We start from the raw sequence: 21,266 nt of genomic DNA, 5'->3' as shown, positions 1-21,266 counted from the left end.
CAACGGAAGAATTACCCTGGACCAGGTTCAACAGGGCAGTCTCAGCAGAAGAGGCTCGGGCAGGTTCCTCAAAGACACTTCGAATTTCCGAGAAGAAGGAGTGTACAGAGGCAGTGACGGGGTCATTGCGGTCCCAGAGCGGTGTGGCCCAAGACAGGGCTTTTCCAGACAGAAGGCTGACTACGAAAGCCACCTTAGACCTTTCAGTGGGAAACTGGTCCGACATCATCTCCAAGTGCAATGAACATTGGGAAAGGAAGCCACGGCAAAATTTAGAGTCCCCATCAAATTTATCCGGCAAGGATAGTCGTAGTCCAGAAGCGGCCACTCGCTGCGGAGGAGGTGCAGGAGCTGGCGGAGGAGATGATTGCTGAAGCTGTGGTAGTAACTGCTGTAGCATAACGGTCAGTTGAGTCAGCTGTTGGCCTTGTTGCGCTATCTGTTGTGACTGCTGGGCGACCACCGTGGTGAGGTCAGCGACAACTGGCAGAGGAACTTCAGCGGGATCCATGGCCGGATCTACTGTCACGATGCCGGCTGGCAGGTAGTGGATCCTCTGTGCCAGAGAGGGATTGGCGTGGACCGTGCTAGTGGATCGGTTCTAAGTCACTACTGGTTTTCACCAGAGCCCGCCGCAAAGCGGGATGGTCTTGCTGCGGCGGTAGTGACCAGGTCGTATCCACTAGCAACGGCTCAACCTCTCTGGCTGCTGAAGATAGGCGCGGTACAAGGGAGTAGACAGAAGCAAGGTCGGACGTAGCAGAAGGTCGGGGCAGGCAGCAAGGATCGTAGTCAGGGGCAACGGCAGGAGGTCTGGAACACAGGCTAGGAACACACAAGGAAACGCTTTCACTGGCACGATGGCAACAAGATCCGGCAAGGAAGTGCAGGGGAAGTGAGGTGATATAGGGAAGTGCACAGGTGATAACACTAATTGGAGCCACTGCGCCAATCAGCGGCGCAGTGGCCCTTTAAATCGCAAAGACCCGGCGCGCGCGCGCCCTAGGGAGCGGGGCCGCGCACGCCGGGACAGGACTGACGGGGAGCGAGTCAGGTACGGGAGCCGGGGTGCGCATCGCGAGCGGGCGCTACCCGCATCGCGAATCGCATCCCGGCTGGAGGCGGTATCGCAGCGCCCCGGGTCAGTGGATCCGACCGGAGCGCTGCAGTGAGGAGAGTGTAGCGAGCGCTCCGGGGAGGAGCGGGGACCCGGAGCGCTCGGCGTAACAGTATCATTTTAACCGTATGGACCTACAGAATAAAGAGAAAGTGTCATTTTTACCAAAAAATTTACTGCGTAGAAACGGAAGCCCCCAAAATTAAAAAATTTAGTTTTTTCTTCTCTTTTGTCGCACAATTAATTTTTTTTCTGTTTCTCTGTAGATTTTTGGGTAAATTGACTGATTTCATTACAAAGTAGAATTGGTGGCACAAAAAATAAGCCATCATATGGATTTTTAGGTGCAAAATTGAAAGAGTTATGTTTTTTTAAAGGTAAGGAGGAAAAAACGAAAGTGCAAAAATGGAAAAACCCTGGGTCATGAAGGGGTTAAGCATTTGGCGCTGCCGGATAGCACTTAATGCGATGGCCCCGACATAAAAAAAGCATTGTATGTCGAAACTGACATCGACATGCGATGGCCTCTGAGAGGCCATCGTATGTCGATTTCATCATATGTCGGGGCCATCGTAGGTCGGGGGGTCACTGTACAATACAGTAGATGTCATTTCATTATTTTACCATTTCAGAAATCTGTATATAAAACTTTTATCTCCAAAAAATCATAACATTTAGTTAGATAAATTAGTGACAAAGAAGAGAAAGTAAACACTGGATAATACTTGTAACACTCACGTTTCAGCAGACTGATAAGCTCAGCACAGTCTAGCATCTTGGCCCCAGAATGCGGTAATTTAAAGTTTGCTATCTTTATTTTTGCAGCATGGGCAGAATGAAGGAATAAAACATTTCGATGGAGTAGTCCTTTAAGTCTGCTAAAAAGAAATCAAGTTTATTGTAAAACATCTTGGAGAAAAGGGGGAAATTTATGGTTTTATTATTTTTGCAAAAGCTATGCTATTTTTCACAAAGCTGTGTCTTTTACCATTGATCTGCATAGCGGGAACATGTAAGCATAGCCTAAACCGAGATAGACACTAGCAGGCAAATTATGGAACCAGAGACAGTGTTGACATCCCTTTTGAGCCTGATGGAAGGTTGCAATGTATCCCTCTGTATAGCCTTACAGTGTGGTACATTGCCCCTGGGTTCCCAATCTATAAAACATCCAGTAAACCATGCAGAATATGTGTTTTTACTGTCCCATTGAGTAGGAAAGTGTTGTAGACCTAAATTTTCTATTCAATGAAAAAATAGGCATGCCAACATATTTCAGTGCATATTTTTTTGGCATATGCTGGGTGTATGTATGGTGCCAATAAACACATTGAAGGTTTACATCAATATTTGAGCATTTGATATATTTACATATGCAACATGCAACATGCAACATGACTGGCAGTGCAACAGCATGTAAAAGAGACACCGCTCCCTAGCATCCGGAACATTGAGTTCCTGAACGCTGTGTGCAGGCTTCCGTGTTCATGTTCGCCCCCTCGTCACGCCCCGTCATGTAACATCACATACTACCCCCTCAATGCAAGTCTATGGGAGGGGTCGTGATGGCTATCGCGCCCCCTTCCCATAGACTTTCATTGATGGGGCAGGCCGTGACATCAGGAGGGGGCGGGCCTGAACATGGAAGCCCGCACACAGCGTCCAGGAACTCAATGTTCTGGTGGGAGGTGGAATTTTGCAAACAATGGGGAGCAGAGTAACCCTTTAAATCAGTTCCTATTTTTGTTTCCCTTAATTCCTTTTTGTTCCCTAGATATCTGTGGCCCTCTACTTTTGTCTATAGAAATACCTCTCAAATCTTTTTGACACTACTACCACCAACATTGTGCCTTCTGCTGCCCCAAGTGCTCCTTTACAATACCTATGTCACGCACCTGAATGTGGGCGGTCTGGAACAGGATGTGGATCTTCTACCTGTGTGGCTGATGACTCGGACTGTATCGGGGAGCGGAGTCTAAGGTGCCGCTGGTCATCACCAGAGCCTGCCGAAAGGCAGGATGGGCTTGCTGCGGCAGGCGACACCCAGGTCACTACCCCCGACACTGCTCGACCACACAGGTAACTGGACAAGGCGAGGTACAGAAGGATGAGGCTGTAGCGTAGTCAACATAGCAGAAAGTCAAGGCAGGTGGCAAAGGTTCGTAGTCAAAAAACGTAGCAGGAAGGTCTGGGTACACGGGTATGGCAACGGGCAATAGGGAACGCTTTCTCTCAGGCAAAAGGCACTGAAGATCCGGCAGGGGTATGTGGGAGGTGCGGGAACTTATAAAGTGGTGACAGGTGCAAGACTATTTATGGGCGCACTGGCCCTTAAAATTTCAGAGCTCTGCCGCGCATGCGCCCAAGGAGACAGGGACAAGCGCGGCGGAGCTGAGTTAAAGAGGCAGCAGAGTGGGGTAAGTGATGGGCTGGGATTCGCATGCGGGTGCATCCAGCGATGCGAATTCCAGCCCGCCGACAGACCGGGACCCCGGGACACTTCGCTCACAGCCGGAGCTTGCAGCCAGAGTGCAGCACATGACAACCTAGAGTACTTCCCATTGACCTTAAATATTACTAGCAAAATAATAGCATATGCGAAAATATAACGCAAATATTACGAATATGCGAATTTAGCGAATATATGACGAATATTCGTCCATATATTTGCGAAATATCGCGAATTCGAATATGGCCTATGCTGCTCAACACTACTCGTCAGTTATTCCACAAGAAACTCCCCAGCTTAACACCACCATTTTAATGGAGGCTACAGGGCAGCAAGGGAGGTAAGTACAAGCTTTGTTTCTTTTATCAGACAGTCTGGACACATTTATGTAAACAAAAAAAATCTTTTTTTCTGTACAACCACTTTAAAGTGAATAAATCTTCAAAAATATTGTACATGAGAATCTACTTGTAATTTGGCTTTTGTGTATTTCAAGTAAAATATATTCCTGTGTAAAACAGACCCAGCTTAATCACACGTAGACTGTGTTCTGTCTATTAAACACTATGGGCATGCCACAGGAATGGCACACCGTACAGCTGAAATATGACATGAACCTGTGTAAAGTCTTTATTTTCACTTTAGGTAGGCTTTACAAAGATATTCCTATCTCCATAATCAGTTTTTAAATTGTAGGGCATGTAAAGTTTTACACTTTTGTAAATATATATGTAAATTTCAAATAGAAAATAAAATAGTCAGACACAGCAGCTCTCAGTAGGAAGGCTTTCTTTAATGTACTTAGCACAGAATCACATAGCACACAACAGCAGAGTAACGCGTTTCGGTTGACCACTCAGTTGACTAAGTCCTTAATGGGGTACTCCAGTGGAAAACTATTTTTTCACATCAACTGGTGCAAGAAAGATGAACAGATTTGTAAATTATGGTTATTAAAAAATCTTGATACTTCCAGTACTTATCAGCTGCTGTATGCTCCACAGGAAGTTGAGTATGGTAGTTATTTTCAGTCTGACCACAGTGCTCTCTGCTGACACCTCTGTCCATGTCAGGAACTGTCCGGAGCAGGAGAGGTTTGCTAGGGGGAAAGAAAGCTATCATTCTGAGAGCTGCCATGCTGGACTATTTTGTTTTCTATTTGTTTCAAGTTCCTGGGGTGGTCTGCACCGTTGCGGGTCACAGCAGGATACAGGGTGAGCTAAACAGTATACTTCTGTGCATATAATTTTTTTTAAGGGTCAGCATATCCCAGAAACACTCCACAGGTACAGGTACATGGCTGTCTTGGTACTTCTGGGGTGCTTAATTATCCAGTAGTATAGAAACAATCCAGATGAAGTAACAAGGAAAACATTTGATAACCAATTCTTTATTATTTGTGCATCTTTAAAAAGCAGCCCTGCAGGAACAGGTAAACAAGTTATTTCTTACTAAACGTTCTGTAAGACATAGCGTGTTTACCCCTCCCTGCAGGGCTGCTTTTTAATCTGCACGAAGAATAAAGGATTGGTTATCACAAGTCACTGGTGAGTAATCTCACATTTTTCTGGTTACTTTAGATATAGTTTTCTAACATGCCTTCTTTTCATGTTATAGCTGCTTTTCTCTGCCTCTGGTTTACTGCTTGTTGTTAGTGCTACAGACTAACACTTCTTACTCTGAAGCAGTGGACGGGCTGTTGCTGATATCACACACTCTCTCTGCTCAAAACCATTATTTGCCGGGATCTAAACATAATTACTGACAAAGGTTCTTCTGCTTGTGTGCAAGCTGTACTGTGTCAGTGAGTCATGCATAGTGCTAGTAGCTTGCATACATTTAGCAAATGCTCAATGCCTGAAGTGTCAATCACAGATCAAGAGCCCTCCCTGCTGAAAGCAGGAAGAATGAGGAAGCTCTGCTATGAGCTAAAAGGCAGATGAGAACATCCCTTTAAATATTATATGCTGCAAAGTTCTACCCCTTTCTAATATATTTTGTGTTTCAGTTTCTCACTGTATAGGAACGCTGTATAGATTTCTCACACAGGGGCTTACAACCAGTTCAGCCTTAATACTAATCACCCATGAGACATTGTTACATTTGTATCTCGCCTATATAATCCTTTGTGCTTGAGACTCATATTTTTCTTACACTCATTCACTGTAGAACATGATCAGGATCAGAGGGAGATTTATGTAGCTAATGTATTCAGCTCACAGAGATTTGCCCAGACTACATACGGTGTGAGCTATGACATGAGAAGCTTTAGGTCTATTCTGGATTTTAGCCTCTCACTGTGAACATGTGTATGTGCCCATTCATTGACAGCAAGCAGGGAAATGGTAAGAAAATAAAACACAGAGTATATTAGAAAGAGACAGCAGATATTTTCATTATAAAATTGGTACAAAGATTGGTGAACTGTAGCTGTCATTTCAAAAGATTGTTATAAACCTGCAGGATTTTGTTACATTAACCCTTTAAAGTGGTGACAAGGTGATTAGTGCTCTCACTACTGTTATCCCCTTAAAGGGGTACTCCGGTGGAATTTTTTTTTTTTTTTTTTATCAACTGGTGCCAGAAAGTTAAACAGATTTGTAAATTACTTCTATTAAAAAATCTTTACCCTTCCAGTACTTTTTAGCAGCTGTATAGTACAGAGAAAATTCTTTTATTTTTAATTTCTTTTGTCTTGTCCACAGTGCTCTATGCTGACACCTGATGCCCGTATCAGCAACTGTCCAGAGCAGGAGAAAATCCCCATAGCAAACCTATGCTGCTCTGGACAGTTCCTGACATGGACAGGTGTCAGCAGAGAGCACCATGGACAAGACAAAAAAGAAATTAAAAAAGCATACAGCTGCTAAAAAGTACTGGACAGGTAAAGATTTTTTAATATAAGTAATTTACAAATCTGTTTAACTTTCTGGAATCAATTTATTAAAAAATAAAAATAAAAAAAGGTTTTTCACCGGAACCCCTTTAAGGACCATGTCTTTTTTTCTTTCCATTTTTGCACTTTCGTTTTTTTCACCACACCTACTAAAAATCATAAAGATTTAAATTTTCCACCTTCAGACCCATATGAGGGCTTGTTCTTTGTGCCACCAATTACAAAGTAATGATATCAAAATGTCACCACAAAATTTCACCACAAAATCTACAGCGAAACCAGAAAAAAATATTGGAAAAAAAATGCAACTTTTGGGAGTTTCCGATTCTACACATAACTCTTTTCGGTAAAAATTACACCTTATCTTTATTCTGTAGGCCATATGGTTAAAATTATACCAATTTATATAGGTTTGATTTTGTTTCACTTCTGTTAAAAAATTATAACTTTTTGCACGAAAATTAGTATGTTTAAAAATGTCCTCTTCTGATCCCTATAACTTTTTTATTTTTCCGTATATGGTCATTTTTTGCACCATGATCTGTAGTTTTTATTAGTACCATTATTTTGTTTTGATGGGACTTTTTGATTGCTTTTTATACATTTTTTTATGGTATACAAAGTGACAAAAAATATGCAATTTTGGACTTTGGTATTTTTTTGGTATATGCCATTGACCATGCAGTTTAATTAACATTACATTTTTATAGTTTAGACATTTACGCACGCGACAAAACCACATATGTAAATTTTTTATGTTTACATATTTTTTATATGGAATTTGGAAAAGGGGGTGATTTAAACTTAATATGGAAGAGGTTAATGTGTGTATACATGTCCTTGGTCATTAACAGGTTAAGCCCCTTTAGAACCTCCTTCTCAGTGTATACCTATTTCTCATTCTCTCTATATTAGTGGGTGGGACCAGAGCTGGGCTTTGCAGGAAAACATTTATAGATAGATTTCCATTTTCTCTGGCCACAGCAAATACCCTTCTCCGCTGTAGCACGACATAGTGCTGGAGAAGCTCCACTGAACTTAACAGGCTAATGACATGCTGAGCTGATGATTTTCACAGTACACTACTAGATGGCATATGGAGAGAGAAGTAACTAATGCACTGGGTTTGCAAGGTGCTATGAGCAGAAAGAAAACGAAACAGCAGTAGCAGCCAGTTATAGCTTCATGGTGGTGAGAAATTAGAGGGAAAGCTTGATTTACCTTTTAGGGACAGTGAACATCTTTGGCAGGCAGGCAGGCAGGCAGGCTAGCTCAGCATGCCAGTATACAGCCCAGGCTTTCTCAAGCTCTCTTGCACAGAGCATTTGCCAACCCCCCCTATTCCTTAGTGTGAATTGTCCCGGGTCTCTCTGTTATTCTCGGGTACTCTCTGACAGAAATCCCCTGACAACAGGGAGTGAACATCAGGTTGCAGAGAAATGGGGCCCTTTTTGCCAAGATTTTAGGTTTTTTTCTGGGGTAAGGACTGATTTTTAATGAAGTAATTTAAAAATATATAAGGCATGACATTGGCTATCAAATGGAAGGAAGTTGTTTGAAATGACAGTGACCATTTAAAATAAAACGTCTTTCTTAAGAAATGTCATTGAAAAGTTTATATCCTGTCTTAATACATGAATGCAGTTTAATGGTGATAATCACATGTCCTGACCTGATCTAATGTCCACAACAGTCATTTTGAGAGATATTTGATGAATATAGTTATTTGAATATAGTTGTTTTCTTTCTTCTTGCAGAGTTTGTTTTCTGAGCCATTGTCTACACAGACTACTTCAATGCAAGTGCTGAAAACACTCTGGGAAAAAACCCAACTGAAGGGAACACAGAGCTTCGAAGCATCCATAACCCAGTCTCTTTTTCCTCACAAAAAGGTAATTACAGCATGTCATTTTTGATTATATATATATATATATATATATATATATATATATATATAACTCAATGTGTGTGTATGTATGTTTCACAATCACGTCTGAGCGGCTTAAAGGGGTTCTCCCTTGTTTATACTGTTTTTTGTTATTATGTTTGTGTGTTATGTGTGTATAAGTATGTGTTTTTTTATGTGTGTTGTGATTATGAATATATGTATTTTCTTACCTTTTGTGAAGATCCGGAAGCTGGCCCCTTTTTCTTCCAGCGGCTTGCTGTGTAACCTCGGCCTCCACCATGTTGTTTTCGGTAAGTGGGATGTCGGGGGTGTGTTCTTGCTTCTGTCCTTCCTATCTTCTGATGTCCAAGGCAAATCTTTTCTTCCTGTTTCTTCTGTGGCTCAGCGACTAATCTGCGGCCTCTTCTGGCGCATGCACAGGTAGTTTATTATTATTATTTTTTTTACCAATAAAATTTTTTTTGTCTAATTGACAAACTGTCTGCGCTTGCGTGAAGCTATGCTATTAGTGCAGACCTGAGTACGCTACACTGTTAGCGTAGCACTTGCGTACTTGCGCATGCGCAGACAGTTTGTCAATTAGACAAAAAAAACTTTATTGGTAAAAAAAAAAACCTGCGCAGGCGCTGGAAGAGGCCACAGATTCGTCGCTGAGCCACGGAAGAAACAGGAAGAAAAGATTTGCCTCGGACGTCAGAAGATAGGAAGGACAGAAGCAAGAACACAGCCCCCGACATCTCACTTACCGAAAACAACATGGCGGAGGCCGAGGTTACACAGCAAGCCGCTGGAAGAAGAAGGGGCCAGCTTCCGGATCTTCACAAAAGGTAAGAATATACATATATACAAAATCACAACACACATAAAAAAACACATACTTATACACACATAACACACAAACATAATAACAAAAAACAGTATAAACAAGGGAGAACCCCTTTAAGATATTAACATGAAACTTAGCACACATGTTTCTTATATGTCAACAACAAACATAGGGTAGGTAATTTAACCCTTACTCACCCCCATTTGCCAGGGTCAGGATTTTTGTTTAAAGTCTCATACAAGTCTATGGGAAATATATATTACTGCATTACTTCCAAACTGCTGGAGATATTTCAATACCTGGTACACATATTACAGGTCGGGTATGAGGTCGGGACTGGAGGACGGGACTGGAGGACGGGACTGGAGGACGGGATAGGAGGTCGGGGTATGAGGACAGGATGTGGGGTTAGGATATGACAACAATATCTGAGGATGGGATATGAAGTCAAAAAATTCCTCTGTTGATTTTCCTCCACAACAAGGATTAGGAAGGAAAAACCGGGCAACACCAGGTACTCAGCTAGTTGATAAATAAAAGTAGGCTTAATTAACAGTGAAATACTATATTCTGAATTCATAACATTAGTGATAGGCTTCCTCTAAGGCAATGATTCTCAAGCACAGTCCTCAAGTACCCCCAACAGGTCATGTTTTCTGGATTTCCTTGGTCTTTCACAGGTGATATAACTGTGGTGATGCCTGATTCACTGACCATAATTATATCACCTCTGAAAGACTAAGAAAATCTTAAAACATGACCTGTTGGGGTTGCTTGAGGACCGCGCTTGAGAAACACTGCCCTAAGGTATACATTACCAAACTATAAACATATTCAGTCTATATGACTTCTAGTGTTCATCATCACACTTTCCGCAAGCGGAAATTCAGAAGTGTGAATGGGAGTGTGGAATCCCATAGAAGTCTATGGGCTTTAATTTGAGGCGGAATTTCACAAGCAGAAATTCTGCCGTGTGAATAGACCCTAAGGCTGGGTTCATACTGCAAAATTTCTGGGCAGAATTTCTGCTGGAGATCGAGCCGATGGCGCTAGGACCGAGCAGACTGCATTGCTGCCCCTATAGACTGCATTGCATTTCTGGATGGATCTGCTCAGAAATGAATTGCCATCTATGGGGACTGCATTGTAGTCCGCTCGGTCCTAGTGCCGCCGGCTCGATCTCCACCAGAAATTCTGCCCAGAAATTCCACAGTGTGAACCTAGCCTAAGGCTAGGTTCAGACTACGGAATCTCCGGGAAGAAAATTTCCGTCCGGAGATTCTGAGTTCCCCCTGCGCCGACTGAATAAGTCGGCAATAGGACCGCGCGGACACTGCAGTCTCCCATAGACTGCAATGTGTTCCGCGAGGAATTCCGCCTGAAGAAAGAGCACCGCCTTTCTTCAGGCGGAAATTTCTAAGCGGATTTACTAAGCGGATTTTCCGCTTCACAAATCCCGAAGTGTGAATTTGTGAACGGAAAACCATTCACTACACTAGACATTTTAGCAAGCAGAATTTCTGACGGAAATTTTACGACTGAATTTCTGTCGGAAATTCCGTAGTCTGAACCTAGCCTAAGGGAACCAACAACAGGTTCCTGGGAACCCAAGACTCCTTAATGTGCATCGGGAGTGAAGTCTAGCCCACCTGATCAAATTCCACAGCAGAGCTTCTATAGCACAAATTTCTGAAAAAGTTCATGCTGACTGTGAAAGGTGTAAGAACACACAAAAACACAAAGTGGAATTTAGTAGGCCATGTACGCCCATTTTCTTTTTCTCCGAATACCACAGGACCTTTAGAGGTTTTCAGTCCCTGCCTCCACAGGTCAGAGCTGTTTTGGAGGCATAGAGGTGACTTATACAATATTAGGCAATGTGGAGAGTGCCAAAAGATGGGGGGTTTTCTTGAGAGCACTACTGTATGCCAATGTGAATAAAATGGAATGAAACGAAAGCCAGCATTTTCACAGGACTAACTTTTATTGAAAAAGAAGTCAAAGGTAAAAAAGGGGGAAAACGCGATTCGGCACACACTCGCGCCTTCCTCAGGTCCACAAAATTATATTTCTTAGTCCCGGCTGGAGTACCTGTGGGTTGGCTGTCAAGGAACTCCAACCAGGACTATGAAATATAATTTTGTGGACCTGAGGAAAGCGCGATTGTGCGCCGAAATGTGTTGTCCCCATTTTTTTACCTTTGTCTTCTTTTTCAATAAAAGTTAGTCCTGTGAAAATGCTGGCTTACCTTTCATTCCATTTTATTCACATTGACATACAGTAGCGCTCTCAAGAAAACCCCCAATCTTTTTGCACTCTCCACATTGCCTCCGATCTCCGTCTCCTTCGGGAGCAAGGAAATAAAAAGGGTGAGAGCAGCAAACTGTTTACCTCTCTCCCTGCCTACCAACAGAGCACACGACACGGGTCACGCTGACTTTTTTTGTACTTCCACTAAAGGTAAGTACGACACCTTGGGCGTTGGTGGTTGGTATTTGCAGTATCCATTTTATCCACCAAAATAACTACACTAGGGAGCCCCCCGTTTTTTTCCCATTTGTTTCCTCTCTTACACAATATTAGGCAAGGGTTTTAATTTTATGAATAGGGCTCACAAAAATCCAATAACATGAGTCAGAAACTATCATATTTACCTGTATGCAAATGTTATACAGTCCACATTATAAAAGCTGCTTATAGCGCAAAGGTTTATAAAATAGTTTTTGGAGAATTTTAAGTCAGGAGATACATAAGGTAAACTAGTGAATATAGATGTATGCAGAATTCAGCCTCCCCCTAACTAAAAGTGCTGCTAAATGGAACAACATATAACTTCATATAGTGTCCATTTGAAGAGAATCTGCTGCCAAAAAATAAACCTTGCCATACTTGTTGAGTAAAGATATTTAAAGGGGTACTCCGGTGGAAAACTTTTTTTTTTTTTTTTTTTTAATCAACTGATGCCAAAAAGTTTAACAGATTTGTAAATTAATTCTATTAAAAAATTATTATTTAATCCTTCTAGTACTTATTATTTTCTATTTGGAACACAGTGCTCTTAGCTGACATCACGAGCACAGTGCTCTCTGCTGACATTTCTGTCCGTTTTAGGAACTGTCCAGAGCAGCATATGTTTCCTATGGGGATTTTCTCCTACTCTGGACAGTTCCTAAAATGGACAGAGATGTCAGCAGAGAGCACTGTCCTTGTGATGTCGGCAGAGAGCTCTGTGTTCCAAAAATAGAATAATTTCCTCTGTAGTATTCAGCAGCTAATAAGTACTGGAAGGATTAAGATTTTTTTAATAGAAGTAATTTACAAATCTGTTTAACTTTCTGGCAACAGTTGATTAAAAAAAAATTCCACTGGAGTACCTGTTTAATGTTTTTAATCCTGTATAAATTGTCAGCTGAACCAAACAATTTCAGCAGGACCAGCTGACAATGTTGATGATGGCCTCTTGATTGTTCCCTGATGGCACATATCAGGGAGAAAAAGATTGAGCATGTGGATTTCCTTTTGTTCTCAAAGAGATAAGCCTCAGCCATTTATACTTAGGATTGAGAGAAATAGCTATTGTTCATTTGGCCAACAGCTATCTAATATGTATTACGAGCTATAGCAATATGAATTAGAATAAAGAAAAATAAAGAATTATTTACATTGCTGGTTGCATTCAGAAAACTGGTAGATGGCGCAGAATAGAGAATACGGTTTACATTGCAATGTAACTACATTTGAATGAATCACCAGATTCTTTCAATACAGATTAACAATTTTTAAGTGAATCTTTCAGCAGGAGAATAGGGTTGTAAATATGCCCATGGCTAGTGTAATGCCCCACAGGTGTGGACTCACTGTGCCATGAGAGGCAACCGACCAGGCAGGCAGAATGGGGCAAACTGACACTAAAGAGAGTGCCATATGCAGTAGGGCTGTTTAAGGTGTTTATTAATGGAGCAGGTACAGAGTCCAAGCGATGAGGCAACAGGCAAGCCCAGTAGACAGGCAGGATCAGCAGACAGATAGACAGGCGGACAGACAGGCTTCAGTTCAGGCAGGCTACAAAGACCTAGCAGAGCAGGATGAACAATCAGAATGCAACCTTGCTGAGACATCAGGCAACAGGCAACAAGTGAGGGATGTTTATGTAGGGAGTGCCAAGAAGGGATAGGAGAAAGATACACTAGTGGTCAGAGCAGAAACTGCAGCAAAAGACACACCAAAGCAGGAAAACCAAGAAATACAGCAGACACATGGCACGGAGAATGTCTCCCTATGCTGATAAGCACCAGGACACATGGTACGGTGGTGGTTGCCAAACATCAGCATTACAACTAGATAGGGCTAGTCACAAAATGCAATTTTTCTGGAGCTGATGATGGTTGGCAAATGTATAAAATCACCTTTTTATTTCTCAGCCAAGTGTCATGGAGTAGAGGGTGAGCTGCTGAACTCTCACAGCCTGGCACACTTCCTTGCTCATCCTCACCTCCCAGTCTCTCCTTGATTGACAAACAGGGCTCTGTAATGATTCGTAGGGGGGGCTGGGAGGTCAGGGCGAGCCAGGGGACATGCCAGTATGTAGCATTTGAGCAGCTTGGCCCGCCTCGTTGACACTTGGCTGAGAAATTGTAATTTTATTTGTTTGGTTTCCTCCATTAGCTCCAGAAAAGGTACAGTTTGCTTTTATAACCTAACAGCTATCCAATGGTGTCTGCAGCTCTTAAAGGGGTTATCCAGGAAAAAAAACTTTTTTATATATATCAACTGGCTCCAGAAAGTTAAACAGATTTGTAAATTACTTCTATTAAAAAATCTTAATCCTTTCAGTACTTATGAGCTGCTGAAGTTGAGTTGTTCTTTTCTGTCTAAGTGCTCTCTGATGACACATGTCTCCGGAACCGCCCAGTTTAGAAGTAAATCCCCATAGCAAACCTCTTCTACTGTGTGCAGTTCCTGAGACAAGCAGACATTTTAGCAGAGAGCACTGTTGCCAGACAGAAAACAACTCAACTTCAGCAGCTGATAATTATTTAAAAGATTAAGATTTTTTTTATAGAAGTAATTTACAAAGCTAATGTGCAAGGAGAAGGTGAAAAAGTCGGCAGACTCACCAAGGCTTCTTTTTTCAGGGTTGCTTCTTTATTAAATACTCACATACAAAACTTTGTGCGAAAGGGGAGAGAGGATCACATGGAGGGGGGTATTCACTGCCTGGCGACAGAATCTGTTTCACTCGGTAATCGAGCTTCTTCTGGCCATGATTGTTAGGAACACTGTGCTGCTTCTTATACAGGTGGGTACTAAGGTTTAATCACTTAGAACCTCCCATCTGTCTTGACGTAAGACTTCAAGGCGTTGGCTTTTAATCCAGCCCTATAACGCCTTTACTATGTCAACGTCATAAGAATCCAGCGTATAATAATATCAATGGAAGGGATGAGGGAAAAAGTGCATTAAAAACAAAGTACATTAAAAACAAGGTGCATACTCTATCTTATCATTCAGGCCTATAGGGCCTGTTGCTGATGTACGAATTATCCAGTGAGTTTCTCGCTGCAACAGTAAGCGATCTGTATCTATCCCCGGTCTGGGTTTAACTCTCTCCACGCCGGAGAAAGTTAATACATCAGACTTCCCTCCGTGAACTTCCACCATGTGGGATATAAAACGAGGAGCTCCTTTTAGTGTGCGAAGCGAATACATATGCTCCCTTATTCTCGCACAGAGCTGACGAATCGTTTTCCCAATATAGTGGTAGCCACAGGGGCAGAACATAACATAGACTACATATTTTGTTCGACAAGTTATTAGATCTGTAACTGTATGTGTTATGGGTCTATGTGTTATGGGTCCCATGCGCATCGTTTTCAACTCAGCATTATATTTACAAAAATTACATGTTCTACAAGCGTAGTTCCCCTTTGGTGTCAATTGTTCCAGCCACTGTGTCTCTTTCTTAGGAGGCATCGTTCTACTTTTTTGTAGTATATCTCCTAACGATTTATTCTTTCTATATGAGATAAGCGGTTTACGACTAGCTACTACTTTCAGATCTGGATCTCCTTCTATTATATGCCAGTTACGTCTGACTGCCTGTTCTATGACTTGATTGAGTGGTGAATTTTGAAAGGTGAATGCAAAGCGTTTTTTAATGGGTACTGATTCTTTTTCTTTTTTGGTGTTCAGAAGGGTTTTTCTCTGGCACTTATCTGCTCGTTTGCGACCTTCTTTTATTAAGGTCCTCGGATAGGACCGTTCCAACAGGCGCTTTTCTAGATCATCTGCCTGTTCCCCATAAATCTCGTCCGATTCATTGTTTCTTCGTAATCTCACAAATTGTCCGTAAGGGACACCCCTCTTCACTGAGTCTGGGTGAGAGCTACCATAGTGAAGAAGGGTGTTCCTTGAAATAGGTTTTCTATAGCCTTCGCTGGTGAGCCTCTCTCCATCAACCCTAAGTTTTAGGTCTAGGAACTCCAATGATGTTCCCCCATATTGCAAGGTGAAGGACATATTCACAGAGTTAGTTGTATTTAGATATGTGACAAAGTCATGAAATTGTACCTCTGAACCTGACCATGCTATAAGAATGTCATCCACATACCGCATGTATAATTTGATACATGCGATATATGGATTATTAGAAGAATAGACGATCTGGCTTTCCAAAACGGCCAAAAATATGTTTGCGTACGTGCAGGACACCGGGGTGCCCATCGGGGTCCCGGTGTCCTGCTTGTACCACCGATCGGCAAACTTGAATGTGCTGTTCAATAGAAGGAAGGAAAGGGCTTCCTCTATGAACAGAATAAATTCGTTAGATTTATTCGACCATCTTAGGAAGTCTTTCATAGCTCCTATACCCGCCTCCGACGGGATGCGGGTATATAAGCTAACAACATCAATGGAGCATAAGCTCCAACCCGGTTCCCAAGTCATTGTTTGAATGTTCTGTAAAAGATGGAGAGTGTCCTTAATGTAAGCAGGTATAGATGGAAGAAGTGGAGATAGTAACCATTCTAGATAGTGGGATAAATATTCGGTTATAGACCCCATTCCCGAGACTATCGGACGTCCCGGGGGTGGGGTCTGCTCTTTATGTACTCTTGGAAGATGGTACCATGTTGCCGGTTTAGGTGAATCAGGTATTAATCGTTCTGCATTCTTTTTTGATAGCATCCCTTGCTCTACAAATTTGTGTAAAAGTGTAGTAAGACCTTTTAAAATTTTTGGTGTTGGGTCCGTTTTTAGGGGGGTGTAAGTAGACCTATCACTCAATTGCCTTTCGGCTTCTAGTGTATACATGGTCTTATACATTAATACGACACTCCCTCCTTTATCAGCCCTAATAATAACTAGGTCTTCTCTCTTTTTTAGAGCATTGAGAGCTATTTGTTCTGCAGTTGACAAATTGACAGGGGTTTCTCTGTACAGTATAGACCTGACGTCTTGTAATACTGAATTCTGAAATAAATCCAGTTGTCCTCCCGGGGGTATCGGGGGGTTAAATTTGGACTTTTTACCCTTGGTGAAGGGACTCCGACAGTGCCCAGGCTGGGCTCTGTTCGCAGGGTCTTCAAAATCATAGGCTAACATTTCAATACATTTCTTTTCCATTAATGTACATTCTATGGGAAAAAAACCTGTTCTGCCCCTGTGGCTACCACTATATTGGGAAAACGATTCGTCAGCTCTGTGCGAGAATAAGGGAGCATATGTATTCGCTTCGCACACTAAAAGGAGCTCCTCGTTTTATATCCCACATGGTGGAAGTTCACGGAGGGAAGTCTGATGTATTAACTTTCTCCGGCGTGGAGAGAGTTAAACCCAGACCGGGGATAGATACAGATCGCTTACTGTTGCAGCGAGAAACTCACTGGATAATTCGTACATCAGCAACAGGCCCTATAGGCCTGAATGATAAGATGGATTATGCACCTTGTTTTTAATGTACTTTGTTTTTAATGCACTTTTTCCCTCATCCCTTCCATTGATATTATTATACGCTGGATTCTTATGACGTTGACATAGTAAAGGCGTTATAGGGCTGGATTAAAAGCCAACGCCTTGAAGTCTTACGTCAAGACAGATGGGAGGTTCTAAGTGATTGAACCTGAGTACCCACCTGTATAAGAAGCAGCACAGTGTTCCTAACAATCATGGCCAGAAGAAGCTCGATTACCGAGTGAAACAGATTCTGTCGCCAGACAGTGAATACCCCCCTCCATGTGATCCTCTCTCCCCTTTCGCACAAAGTTTTGTATGTGAGTATTTAATAAAGAAGCAACCCTGAAAAAAGAAGCCTTGGTGAGTCTGCCGACTTTTTCACCTTCTCCTTGCACATTGTATTTGACTCGTCTTACAAGTCAGAGCACTACCTCAGCTTCGGGGATTACTCCTATTCATCCTAGATCCAGGTCCTTCTCGGTGGTCAGCAGTAGTGCCGGACATTGATATCTCTGTTTTTTGCCTAATTTACAAAGCTGTTTAACTTTCTGGTGCCAGTTGACAGCAAATAGAGCTGACAGATTCCCTTTAAGATACAATGAAAGACAAGCTTTCAATGGGACATATACCAATGTCATAATAACACATATTGGGAATTTATTATACCTCATGTACCATTTCAGTTAGCAATATTTACATAAAATCCTCATAGGCTGTTACAATTCACTTTTGAAAGAGGTTCATCCTTCTGTGTCAGCCACCAATTGACAATTCACAGCAGCTGCAATATATATTATAGGTGACTGTGTCCTAGCTGCTGACCTGCTGTAGAACAGCATAATACAGTACACACCTCAAATGCTCAAGACCTTCCTTTTTGAAAATAAACAGTCATTTTTAAATATTAATGGTGATGGAGAACCTCCTTGCTGATTAAAATTTGGTTCTGCTGCAGCTAGGTTTTGTATTATAAGAACTAGCTGAATTCCCGGCGTTGCCCGGTTTTTCCTTCCTAATCCATGTTGGGGAGGAAAATAAACAAAGGAGGAAGCTTTTGACTTCATGTCCCATCCTCATATATTGTCATATCCCGTCCTCATATCCCGATCTCCTATCCCGACCTCCTATCCCATCATTATATCCCGTCCTCACATCGCGACCTCCTATCCCGACCTCCTATCCCATCCTCCTATCCCGTCCTCCTATCCCGACCTCCTATCCCGACCTCCTATCCCGTCCTCCTATCCCGACCTCCTATATCGACCTCCTATCCCGACCTCCTATGCTGACCTGCAATACCATCCTCATATCCTGTCCTCCTATCCTGACCTCCTATCCTGACCTCCTATCCTGACCTCATATCCTGACCTCCTATCCTGACCTCCTATCCCGACCTCCTATCCCGACCTCATATCTTGTCCTCCTATCCTGACCTCCTATCCCGTCCTCCTATCCCGTCCTCCTATCTCGACCTCCTATCTCGACCTCCTATCTCGACCTCCAATCCTGTCCTCCTATCCCGATCTCCTATCCCGTCCTCATATCTCATCCTCATTTTCCGTCCTGGTATCCTGACCTCCTATCCCGACCTCCTATCCCTACCAGTAATATGTGTACCAGGTAGTGAAATATCTCCAGCCGAATGGAAGTTATGTGGGAACATACATTCCCCATTGATTTGCATGGGATTTTAAACAAAACCCCTGTCCCTCACAAATGGGGTAGGTATGGGTTAAATTAACTATCCTATATTTTAAGTGCACATATAAGTAACATGTGACCAAGTATTATCAAAATATCTCCAGCCGTTTGGACGTTATGCTGTAACATGTATTTCTCATAGACTTTTATTGGACTTTAAACATAAACCCCACCCCTGGCAAATGGGGGTGAGTAAGGGTTAAAGTGTACCTGTCATAGTGCAAAAAAAAAAAAAAGAAGAAAGGTGATATGTTACTCAGGACCCAATCCTCATCATGTGCATATAATTTTTATGTGTCTCGAACCTATATATACAGAGATATAAGCATTTATCTGCTGGTGAGTTACTTTTTCATTGTGCAGGCTGGAGGGGGCGTGTCAGTCTGTCTCCCTCACAGGAGCAAGCCTGTGCAGTCAGCCAATCAGTACTCTCTACTCTGTAACCCTTTTCTCTCTAGTTTTATGCTGTGTCATGTTACACAGACGACAAAGATACTTGGAGCTTGCCTGCAGTAATCAGAAGACATTATGGTGAATTCATAACAGGAGCAAGCCTGGGCAGTCAGTACTCTCTACTCTGTAACCCTTTCCTCTCTGGTTTTATGCTGTGTCATGTGTCATAGGAAGATACTTGGAGCTTGCCTGCAGTAATCAGAAGACATTATGGTGAATTCATAACAGGATAAAATTTATAAATATAAGAATAGATCTTTATAAAATTAGTGCAAGGATTTTTTAGATAAAAGTACAGCATTTTTATGAATACATGTTCTATCTGTTTTATCTTCTCCTAGTAAAGCTGGATGCTAATCAGCATAGCTGTCACTATGTGTGTCATTCATCTTTCACAGACTCCTGAATGTCTGATCAACTTCTTTGTCATTCAGGAGTCTGAGAAAGCTTTGACTATTTCAGCATGCTGGGAGTTGTAGTTTAGTAACAACTGAAGCTGCAATGTTTGTAAATAACTGTGTTAGAGCAGTGTTGCCTCCAGCTGTTTTAAAACTACAGCTCCCAGCATGTCCACACATCCTTTATCTGTAGTTTTGCATACACAATAGAAATCTCCTATACTGGATACCGGTATGCTTTACGGCCGGTATCCAGTATGCTGTCAAATCTAGACTAGTCTGTCTGGCTAAAAGAAAGGCGACCCCTAGTGGCGGCTATTTTGAGCTTGAATTTCAGGTGAAAATGTAAATTGTTTTAACAGGTGTATATTGTGAAATGTCATATTATAATGAGTCCTGCAATATCAATGACATTCGTGATGAAATCCTCTCCCAGTCCCCTAAAAGTTCTGATCCAATTCCCAGCCACGTCTCCTCTTCATCACTCTCAGTTTTTGAGCCTGTAACGGAGGGTGAGGTTTCTAGGCTCCTCTCCTCTGCCCGCCCCACTACCTGCTCTAGTGACCCCATGCCTTCACACCTCATCCAGTCTCTCTCTCCTGCTATCAGCTGTCACCTAACTAAAATCTTTAACCTGTCCCACTCTTCTGGGGTCTTTCCCCCCTCCTTCAACCACTCTATCATAACCCCACTATTGAAAAAACCATCTCTGGACCCGTCCTGAGCAGCCAACTATCGACCCGTCTCAAATCTCCCCTTTATCTCCAAACTCCTGGAACGCTTGGTCTACTCCCGCCTTATCCGCTATCTCTCCAAGAACTCTCTCCTTGACCCCTTACAGTCTGGTTTCCGCTCCCTTCACTCCACAGAAACGGCCCTAACCAAAGTCACTAATGATCTTCTGACGGCCAAATCAAATGGCAATTTCTCTTTACTGATTCTCTTGGACCTGTCTGCGGTTTTTGACACTGTGGATCACCAACTCTTCCTCAGTAGTCTCCGCTCCATCGGTCTCAAGGACTCTGCTCTTGCCTGGTTTTCCTCCTATCTCTCTGGCCGCTCCTTTAGCGTCTTGTTTTCTGGCTCTACTTCTTCTCCTCTTCCCCTTGCTGTCGGGGTTCCCCAGGGATCGGTCCTGGGTTCTCTACTCTTTTCACTCTACACATCCCCCATTGGAAAAACAATCAGTAGATTTGGTTTCCAGTACCACCTCTATGCTGATGACTCCCAACTCTATACCTCTTCCTCCAACATCACCCCTGCACTTCTACAGAATACCAGTGACTGTCTCTCTGTCGTCTCAGACATCAGGTCCTCTTTATATCTGAAACTAAATCCTTCTAAAACAGAACTTCTTGTCTTTTCTCCATCACCTGATACTGTACCTAACCCTGACATTTCCATCTCGGTATGTGGTACTACCATAAATCCCGGGCAGCAGGCTCGCTGTCTTGGAGTTATACTTGACTCTGATCTGTCTTTCACTCCCCATGTTCAGTCTCTTTCATGTTCTTGTCACCTGCATCTCAAAAACATTTCAAGAATCCGCCCGTTTCTCACTACT

The 21,266-nt window shown here is 42.5% G+C and overlaps 1 protein-coding gene across 5 annotated transcripts in view; it reads left to right on the top strand.

The window, feature by feature from the left end:
* The window catches only part of VEPH1 (ventricular zone expressed PH domain containing 1), a 560,486-nt gene that overhangs the window by 461,892 nt on the left and 77,328 nt on the right, over positions 1-21,266 (top strand). For 4 of the 5 annotated variants that reach the window (XM_056565020.1, XM_056565022.1, XM_056565023.1 and 1 more), the window contains one exon: positions 8,220-8,354. In XM_056565020.1, the coding sequence (XP_056420995.1) occupies positions 8,220-8,354 (135 nt within the window). Of the gene's footprint in view, positions 1-8,219; positions 8,355-21,266 lie in introns of those variants that run through there. The other variant, XM_056565025.1, reaches the window with a different exon arrangement.

This window comes from Hyla sarda, chromosome 3, assembly GCF_029499605.1.
Source record: "Hyla sarda isolate aHylSar1 chromosome 3, aHylSar1.hap1, whole genome shotgun sequence".
NCBI lineage: Eukaryota > Metazoa > Chordata > Amphibia > Anura > Hylidae > Hyla > Hyla sarda.
The sequence above is the reverse complement of the archived record's forward strand: the minus strand, read 5'-3'. Positions and strand labels throughout refer to the sequence as shown.